The 10,265-nt window shown below is 41.6% G+C and overlaps 1 protein-coding gene across 2 annotated transcripts in view; it reads right to left on the bottom strand.

Moving 5' to 3' along the window:
* NCAPG (non-SMC condensin I complex subunit G) overlaps positions 1–10,265 on the bottom strand; it is a 56,835-nt gene that overhangs the window by 13,444 nt on the left and 33,126 nt on the right. For both annotated transcript variants that reach the window (XM_019526438.1, XM_019526439.1), the window contains 7 exons: positions 7,974–8,063; positions 7,317–7,496; positions 6,651–6,761; positions 4,557–4,676; positions 3,979–4,218; positions 3,446–3,627; positions 553–727 (listed from right to left, as the gene is read on the bottom strand). In XM_019526438.1, coding sequence (XP_019381983.1) covers positions 553–727; positions 3,446–3,627; positions 3,979–4,218; positions 4,557–4,676; positions 6,651–6,761; positions 7,317–7,496; positions 7,974–8,063 — 1,098 coding nt within the window. The remainder of the gene's footprint in view (positions 1–552; positions 728–3,445; positions 3,628–3,978; positions 4,219–4,556; positions 4,677–6,650; positions 6,762–7,316; positions 7,497–7,973; positions 8,064–10,265) is intronic.

The following is a 10,265-nucleotide window of genomic DNA, read 5'->3' as shown; positions in this document are numbered from 1 at the left end:
CAGAAGTCTAGAGTCCTTAACTCCAGGACATGTAAAACCATGTTTGCAACTCATCTTCAGGCATAGGGACCCCAGAATCAGACTGCCAGATCTCAGGGTCCCCATGCACTAGGACCTGTAAACACCCTGTGTGCCCCTCAGCTGGGGTTGTGACTGGACTGATTTGGTCCCCAGCCCCAACTGACAAAGTGCACCCAGGTTTCAACTTCTTGGTAAAAGGCGAGTCCAAGATCATGTCGCTGAGATCTTATTAACCTTAATTAGCTCAGGAACAAACTTTTGAGAGAAATTCTAAGGCAGCTGCCTGCAGTAGCTTTCAGCATAGCATGGTTGCGGTGGGGTGGAGCAAGTACAGAGCTCCCCTTGTACTGGTAAACTTAGGCACAATTGGGATCTAATACCCAATTCGAAAAATGCATGTCCTGCTGAATATACGTGGCATGGCAGGAGGCGTGATTGTTGGGATCACACATCAGATCCCACTATGCCTTAAAATAAAAATCTGTCAGGTCAGGGGCCTAAGTAACACTCCCTCAAACAAGTTCAACATACCTGGTAATCTTGGGAATTTTTTGCCTGAGGATTCAGTCCACTGGCTCTTGTCAGGTCCACTAACAGTTCAGAAACATTACCAATATCCACTTCAGCCAAAGGTGAAGATGCAGGGGCATGAAACAGTGTTCGCAGGGTTGGAAGGTAAGCTTCCTCAAAACATTCCTGATTAGCCCTATTTTAAAAGGGAATTTAAAAAAAGTTAGTAAAATAAATAGAAATAAACAGGCTTATTCTAACTTATCCCAAAATTTCCTCTTTCCTAACATGAAAATCCACAACCCCATTACAAAGTGGACCTCTCACCCTTATTCCCTGAAGAAACAGAAACAGTCCAGGCAGACTGTAAGGGCTCACTTTTGCTGCTCCAGTAAAGACAAAGCTAAGTCTTCAGGCAGGCTCCAGATACAGATTTTCACTTGTGAGACTGCACCCCCAGAGCCTGTTCCTCTATCCAAAGGGTTGACTGTTTGGTAGACAGAGAAAGCAATAGGGCCTGGCCAATCCATACTGTTAACAAGGCTGAGTTCACCCATCCATTTTTTGTGCCATTTTCTACCAGTTTCACAGACAAACAGATTTTCTGCCTGAGATGTTTCTGTTTCACCCCACCCTAAACATGATGCTGGAAGTTGCTGCAGGAAGCAAGGCAGCTGCCTTCAGTTTTCGCTAGCAAGTTTGTTTTTTGAGCAAATCAAGGTTAAATAAGAACCCAACAACAATGAGAATTCACTAAGCAGAGTACTAATAGAAAGAATCCCTTCGCGGTTTTTTCTTATAGCTTATAGTAGGTGGTCTGATAAAGCCTTTTTGTAGATTCTGAAGACCTATCTGGATTAATCTCTCTCTAGAAGTGCTGCCACTTCCAGTCTATCCTAGATTTGTCTGCATCTGTCTTGAAAAGCACTGCAGGCACATGTAAGACCCAAATGGATCTGTGTACTTCCTTTGTTTAGAATGAATAATAGTATTTTTAATCAGCCTATGGGAACCTGAAATTGCAACTGCATGAGCCTCGATAAAATGAATCATTTAGAGTAAAAATTAAGATACTTACTGAATTGCAGGTGGGACACTTGAAGGGGCTCTAGGATTTAGACTTACAAAAGAGCAAATTTTAGTAATATTGACTGTTCTTGAATAAGAGACTGCTCCTTCCTCTCATGCGAAGCAGACAATCAAATCAACAAAAAAGGACCCCTAGCAAGAGTCCTCATCTACAGCAGCTATGGCAGTATTTCTTCACTCGGATTGACCTCTCCTCCCACCCTGGCAAAATTAATTTCAGACACATATGTCTGAGCCAATACCACTAGTCTCACTTGACAACAGATTCCAGGTTTTGGACATGGCTCTTTCTTTGCCTGATTAGTACTTCCAAAGCTCAACTACAGAAATAGAATTTCTTCTAAGTGAAAAATATTTCAACTCAAAGTATTAGCCTTTTTATCATTTGTATGTTTCAGAGTCAAGAGAGATTTACCTAGGGAATTTATGATTACAAAAGTCAGAAAGAAAAAAGTATTAGTTGGTAAGTTTTTCTTTTCTGAATGGCACGCATCCTCTTTCACAGCTGATGCTCTTCTAGCCCAAGAAGCCAGACAAGCATGTAGAACTGAACCCAATCAGTTCATAAAATCAATTTAACTAAATAGGCTTTGTACTGGGAGTTCCTGATCAACCTAATCCTGAAGTATTTGGATGCTTTCATACTCAGATATTTAGAAAATTATTAAACATGGTTTTCCCCCCCCAATTTGGCCTATTCTAAAATTATAGAAATGTTGTTTCCTTGCTTTTCTCCTATAGCTTATCCTTTGTCATTCTCTTCCATGCTTTTTGAATAAAAATAGGGAAGATTACCCATGAGGCATGAAAAGGAGTTGGACTCTGTTACCAATGACACAAAAAAAAGAAAAAAAAATCACAAGCTTGACTTGGTGGTACAGGCAGTCAAGTATGCATTCAAGGCAATGTTCCTGAATGTTATTGCAACCAGGAAAGGTCTTGATACACCCACGGTCACAGTCCATTATTCTACATTTAGAGACTGCAAGCGAGCAGATAAACTAGTTTTTCTTCATTACTAAGTTCACAGAAATGGAGTGTGGGGGGTAGGGGTGTGGGAAGAGAAATCAAAAGGTCAATTAAAAGCTAGCTCAACTATTTTTATTAGCAATGCATAGGCCACAGAACTATTACTCAGCTTCCTACTGAAAATAATGGAATTATATCATTAAACAGTTCCGACTCTTATACTAAAAACAAGAACAAACTTACAAAGCAAAAATGTCTTGGGGGGGGGGGCAGAAAAAAAGGAAGGCTTTAAAGCTGCCAGTTTACTTTTTTATCTTATTTTCTTAACTTCATATCTCCACATCTAAAACTACATCAGCAATTCTGCTGCTAGTTCAGCCCTTTAAAGATGAATCCACCTGCCTAGCTGCATAAGTGCTGAGCACTGTGTTCAGTGTTTCTTTTTGAAGTTCCGCTGCAAATTCTCTAGTGATACTTCGGTCTGGCTGTGGTATACAACAGCATAAATACAGCAAAAGATGGTCCTTCTTAAAAATTAGCATTTCATTAAAAAAATAAACGTCAAAGAAGTTGAATCTAAACTGCCATTGCACTTTCTTAGGGAGTTGGTTTAGGGTCCTAAATTTTAAGGGGGGGAGGGAAGAGGGGAGGAACAGAAGTAAAGGGGAATAAAGAAGGTAGACTTATTCAATTCCTATCCTCCATTAAATAAAACTATTTTTATTCTGGATTTTATTCTTAATCTCCATGTCCCATATACAACATACACAAAGAATAAGAACAAACTCTGCTAAAACTGCCAGAGAAGAGAACGGCAACATATACTTCTAACATGGAGTAACAGAAAAATGTATACCTATTTGCATATGCAAACAGAGGGAAAAACACTCCCAGACAATGTCTAAGTCGAGTATCATCTTCTGTCACTGGATTATACCACAACAAGACAAGGCGAGAAAGAAGTCTGGCACCAATTAATCTCCCAGAGAACATCAGTTTGACTAGGCCTTCTGCAGCTTCTGTCCTGAGTTCTGAAACCTTAAGTGAAAAAATACTGTTATATACAAAAATATAGTATTTTGACTGACATACATGGGCAAGTATGGCCCAGATCTTAAAACAAACTGCATGTGAATGCATCCTGGCATCATCCCTACAAAATTTAGTGCAGATTAAGATTCCAGTCATTACCCTTAATGAAACATTATAATAGTATCCCCAGACAAAAGGTCATAACAATGAAATAACTCCAAGTGCAGTGAATATACAAATCCATACAAACAGAATTCTAGAGTTTTCATATAATGAATTTTTATCTTCCTACAAAAATAAACTTAAAGATTACAGAAACTATAGAATAGTCTGATCTTATTTCATACAATATTTTACCTCACTGTCTAAGAAACTGGAAAGGAGTTGTAGAAGATTGTGAACAGTAGCTGTCTCTTCTTCAGCCTCTTTACATTTATTTTCTTCTTCCTCACAATCTCTACTTCTGACCTCTGCATCTTTACTTTCAGGATCACTAGTTTTTTTCACTTTGAATGGTTCTATTCCAAACAACATCAATTGGTCAAACACTGCTTTCAAAGCACTTAGCTTTACCGTGATATCATCAATTTGTAAAACCTGGATTTGGGGTGGGAGAGGGGGGAGGAGAAAGATGGAAGAATGCTCAACTGCAGAGATATTCAAGTTCCTTTTAATAAAGCCAAACTGACACAAGCTTTACTTAACTGAGTTTTAGGGATTAAGTCATACAAATATATACAAAAATTGAAGAACTGCAACTTCATAATAGCACCAAAAAAACAACCACCCCAATTTAAATTTCAACTCCTAGTAATATCTAAAAGAAAGAACTATAACAGCTGACCCATTCAGTTCCCATTATACAATCAGCCCTGTTGGTCAGTACTCATTTGTGCAGTCACAACCCATTTCTTGGCCCAAGAAATTTTTTTTACCTGTAGAAGTAATGCAAGGTGTTGATGGGCAAAGTCCTTATTCTGCAATGCGCAACAACCCAAACACATAACAGCCATGTTTCTTACAGCTGGATGGACATTAGTTATTCCAGGCAGTATCTAACAACAACAATAGCTTTGGCATTAAAATTAACACGTAGTATTTTGTCCTAAACATTTGCAAACAAATACTTGGAAGATGCGTGTTAAAAAGATCTATAAAATGCAGTATACAAATGCACTTTTGACAAAGAGCCAGATTCTATTCCACCTGTTATGTGCCTATATCACTTGCTCGTGTCTCTGAAAAAATACTTAAGGCATCGACTTTTGTAGAAGGCTAAATGACAAAAAATGTAGTAACAAAATAGAAGACCCATGCAACACTTCCATTAATGGCTTTTCCTAGGTGGACTAGGATGGCATTTGGGTGCTCAAGAGGAAATCTACACACCACCTTCTATCACATATACCAACATTCATTTACATTTATACACTAGACATACCGCACATAGCAAGACAAAATTGAATGCATGTTGTCTGATGATTTGCTTTCGGGGCCTACATTGCTTAAGTAGCTAGCTTCTACTTCTCACACACACCAAAGACACTGACATACATCATTGCAGAAAAGAGTGGGAAACTGACTATTAACATCTGTGTCCAATAGGCATGCACCAATATATCAATCACATATTAGATCTGCACCAATAAAAGGAAATTTAATGTTATCAGCAATTTGCTTTTTTTGGCCAGGGTAGCAGATAATTGTCACTGATAAATGCTGTGTGCATGCGTGCAGCTGCAGCATGCACAAAGACAGGAATGCAGCCCAGCAGCATAGAGAGCAGTATCTAGCTGGTAAGTCGGGGGAGGAGGGGGCAGACTGAGGCCCCCATTTTGAGGGAGGGAGGGAGTGGGGCAGGGGCTGCGACCTTGCCAAAAGCAGGACAAAACCAAGGGTGGCTCATCCAGGGGGCACAAGGGAGTAGGGGCAGCTCCCTGCCTCTGTGCGCACCCCCAAGGGAGGCATGGGGGGCATGTGCCTCCTGGATTTGTGTGCAGAGCCAAGGTTGGCTGTCCACTGCGAGCTTGGAGCCAGAGGCCACACTGGCCTCTTCTCAGTGGGGGCTGGGCTGGGACAGGCAGTGGCGGCAATAGGGGGAGGGGGGCTGGGGGGGTCAGGGCTGGGACTACCACGATTTTTGGGGTGGCTATAACCCACACCATACCCACCCCTTCCAGAGCCACCATCACTCACCCCATCCCTACCTGCTCCAAGTGCAGCCCCAGCCCAGCCCCCACCAGGAAGGGGCCGGCACAGCCCCTGGCCCCAAACCCACAGCAGGCAGCCCGCCCTCTCCATGTGCACAAATCCAGGGGGACACATGTCCCTCCATACCTCCCCTAGGGGTGCACACAGCAGCAGCAGCAGGGAGCATTTAGCCTCAGTCAAAGAAAGCATATAGCCTCATTCAGTATATGTAGAAGAAGCGTGAAGCAGTAGCATAGTTACTATAGTTATACTATAGTATAGTTACTTCTGCTTTCAATCAACAAATGTGAAGTAAACAAAAAAAAAAAAGGTGAAACAAAAAACCCACAAAAACTGGCAAGCAGAGGCATCACTGGTGTAACACTTAAAAAGCAAGTTAGAAGACTCCTTTAAGAAGGGAATATGTGCAATAATAAGAATTCAAAAAATGTTTACTCAAGGTTTAGGTGCTTCTGACTCAGAATTCATGTGACTTTAAAATTAACATTCATGTTTACTAGGAACTTCCAAATGAGCACCAATATGCTTTTGCAAACCAAATCAATGCTTTTTGGACCACTGGACCAGTACCAAGAGTACTTTAAAAATTAACGTGAAAAATTATAAATGAATACATATTTATACATATGCAAAGGTACAAGTCTTACTAAAGATAAATGCCTTTTTTGTATGCTCATGGTTATCACAACAGTTTGGAGATGCAAGCATTACAAGACTAATTTTTCTACGCATAATACTTAAGACAAAATTAAATGAAACTAGAACAAATACATTTCAATTTATATATCTGTAAAGTTGTAGGGTTTATTGTTACATACCAGAGATTCAATGATTCCATTCATGGTTGGACCAATTCCTTTCACAAATGACATCTGCTTGAGAAGTTCATAACAAATCATCAAACACTTCAGTAGTGTTTCAGGATCATTCTTAAGGACAAACAAGAAGCTTGTTGTTTGGAAAGGAAGACAAAAGAGGAATTTTTTTTCTATTCAAGTGAAATGCTATCCTTATACTACACGCTTTTTCAGGAGTGCTACTCAGCATCTATCTATTGGCATCCAAGTGAAAATAGATTACTGTTTGCTGAATTTGAAATTTACTTTTTCATTTATGACTAACAGCATTAAGGATAAAAACCCAATATACAAAGGTTTAATTACAACCTTACCCAAGTACATGAACTGTGCAAGAAAAAATATATTAAAAAAAAAAAAAAAAATCAGCAGTTAAATTATAATGCATTTTACTAACGTGCATGACAATTTAACTTTCAAATTTAAGTGCCACAGTGACACTGAAGATAATGAAATGCTGGCTTGCAGCTTTAAATACACATATAAGGAAGTCACAGGCCCGTTCAGCACTTGGGTAACTACAAACCAGTGAATAAAAATATCAGTCTCAAAATATACCATGCAAGTGCTGGTAAGGGGATGGGGAGTCTGGGGAAGGATGTGGGAGATTAATAAAAAGAAGAGAACCTTTTCCACACGCATTTCTTTAATTTCAGGCTGCTCTGCTTCTTTTATCAGATCATTTTTGATATGTTCCAGCTCAGCTATTTTCTCTTTTAATACTGATGCACGATTAAAATCCTGAAGATCAATGCACTCTTCCAAAGCTACTTTTGCTTCAAAAAGTCTCACTTTTATTTCAGCCAGCTAAAATGAAATACCAAGAAAATGTAAGTGACAGTATTGCAACTAAATCTTTACAAACTGCAAACTATTATGCTAAAAATATTTGTACACAGACTCATGAATGGCATGTGCCCCTGCTAGCTGGAGAGGCACAGCTGCACCAGTGGTGGCGGAAGCCTGGTGGCGGTGAACAGGGAGCTCCCGCAGACACTCAGGGCACTGTCGGTAGCTGGAGGGTGGTGAGCACCGACCGTGGGTTGGCAACTGCCTGCAGGCTGCCGGCGGCGGCCAGGGGCAATCAGGGACTGTCAGCAGTGCCTTTTTGCAGGGGGTGCACCGCCATGCACAGGAGGTGCATGTGCACCCCTATGCGTTGCCCCTGCATAGACTAGTCCATGTCTTTTAAATATTTTATAAAAATATTTATTATAAAATAAAAGGAGCTTTCAGTAGAAGTTATTATGTCCATTGATTTTATATGATCCAAAACTTATTTACCTGAAGCTGTTGCTTTCTCATTTCAGTTGCATCTATAGGCTTATCAAACGTAACAATTGGTTCACGTACTTCTGAGATAATTTCTGCAACCTAATATTGGAGGCAAAAATTATTAGTCTGCATTTAAGAAACGAGGAAACATACATTTTACTCATATACAACAAACACTTTAAAAAAACAGTTGTTGGAAACTGTGGTGCATGTCTTAAGGAAATGTGGGGAGCAAGGAGTCCAATCTTGCAGGAGTCAAATGTACCAGCTCTTTAATACAAGTAGGCAGACAACAGTGCCTGCCAGAGCAGCTAAGGGGCCACCCAGCTTAAGATCTGGGGCCAGGCTGTTCAGCTCAATCAGCAGGGTCAGCTGAAGGACCACTCCAGTTGGAGTGGAACTGTCCAGATCCCCTCTGAGCCAGATGGGCTAAAAATGGTAGGTACAACTGGCTGCCCACCAAGTCCAAGAAACGAGGCCGGACACTTTAGCTCAAACAGTGGCAGCAGCTAAAGGCCTGATCCTGCAAAAGCCAAACTGCCCAGCCTCACTTCTTGAGCTAGGCAGGTACAATGTCCCACAGCTATGGGGTTAAAACAGAACCACCATTACAGGTTTCTGTTCCCCTCCTCCTGCAGATGCCTGTAATTTTCTTATGAAAATACTCTACTTACTGGTATTGTCAAGGACATTTTTTTGATTTGGTTGACATTCCAAAAAACAAGGTGTGCCTCTTATACATGGAGCATGATATACAAGAAAATATGATATATACTTGGTCTTCTTATATTAAAAAAGTAATTCCTCTGCATACATTATGAGCTTTCATTCACATAAAATTATTATGGAAAATCTCCAAGATAATGAATAGTGCTTTTTGAAAACACTCTGCCCCACCAGCAAGAGGTGTGAGATCTCCTAATGCTAGTTAACAAAGCCTGGCACTGTGATAAATAGAGCTGAGGTACACATGAAGAGGCGAGACAAATGTCTATGGAAGTGGAAATTATCTGTGCACAAAGCATTAAGTCCATTTCCTCAGGACCTGAAGATCTAAAAAGTGAAAGCAAGAACAATTTTTTTAACTGCCACCAATTTGTCAGACAAGACTGCTAGTGCAGTACAAATCCAAGTGTTTTGATGTCTACGTCTAATTCAGACAAATCAGAAAAGCATTTAAAAATGTAGTATGTGTTCCCCAAATTAAGTTACATGTGTAAAATTGGAGATTTTAAGGAGCAAACCCACCATAAAAATTCAGTCTGAAATATAGGATGAAGTAAAGGTCACTGTGATATGTAAAAGATGGACCTGACTGTTCCTTAACTTCAGCCATATAGTTTTGATTTAACGTGTTTCACCCTTCTCCCATGTCTACGCAAGCAAAAAAAAAAGTTTATCAAAATAGTACACTTTACTGAAATTCTAATAGAGGTAGAACGCACATATTAACATAGTATATTATAGTTAGAGCAATATGGTCATTAGAGCTAAGATAGCCAGAGTGCTCCAGGCACAGTCCTTTTTCAGTTACTCATTCATGACTTCTAGGGATGCACCAACAGAGATTTTGGGCGCCAATACCAATAGCTTATATTTAAGGAGGCATATCCAGTACTGATCTGATATCCGATACAGCTGCCTCCAGGTGGCAAGTCCGGTGTGATGGAAGTGGAGGGGGGAGGGAAGGGGCAAATCAATGCCCCCCCACAGTGAGGGAGGGGGCAGGGGCTCCCAGGGGGACAGGACAGAGCTGCGGCTTGTGGGCGGCTCTCACCACTGCTTGCAACCTGGGAGGGCAGGGTTGTGGGGGATGCGTTACCCTGGATCTGCGTGGCACAGAGCAGGCTGCAGCTGCAGGGTGGAGCCGGAGCTGGTGCTGTGCATGGCTCTTCTCGCCAGGGGCTGGGCTTAGAGCGGGCTCCGGCAACACTGGGAGGAGGCTACAGCCACCCCAAATTTTGCCGCAGCTCTGCTCCCAGCCCCATACCACCATCACCCGCCCAGCATAGCCCTGGCTGAACACCCTGCCTCCACCAAAGTGCCAGGAAAAGACATGGTTGCATTGGATGGTGCCATAGGGCTGGGAGCGGAGCGGTGGCGAAATATGGGGTGGCTGTAGCCTCTTCCTAGTGCTGACAAAGCCCACTCCAAGCCTGGCCCCTAGAGAGAAGAGCCACTCACAGCGCTGGCTCCACACCTCAGCTGCAGCCCGCCCCACACCATGCAGATCCGGGGGCACATGCCCCCCTGCCCCCACCATCTCACGGTGCAAGCAGCAGCTGGAGCTTCCCCCACCCC

This window comes from Gavialis gangeticus, unplaced genomic scaffold (genome assembly GCF_001723915.1).
Source record: "Gavialis gangeticus isolate Ggan-Ray unplaced genomic scaffold, GavGan_comp1, whole genome shotgun sequence".
NCBI lineage: Eukaryota > Metazoa > Chordata > Crocodylia > Gavialidae > Gavialis > Gavialis gangeticus.
This window is presented reverse-complemented; position numbering and strand designations above follow the sequence as displayed.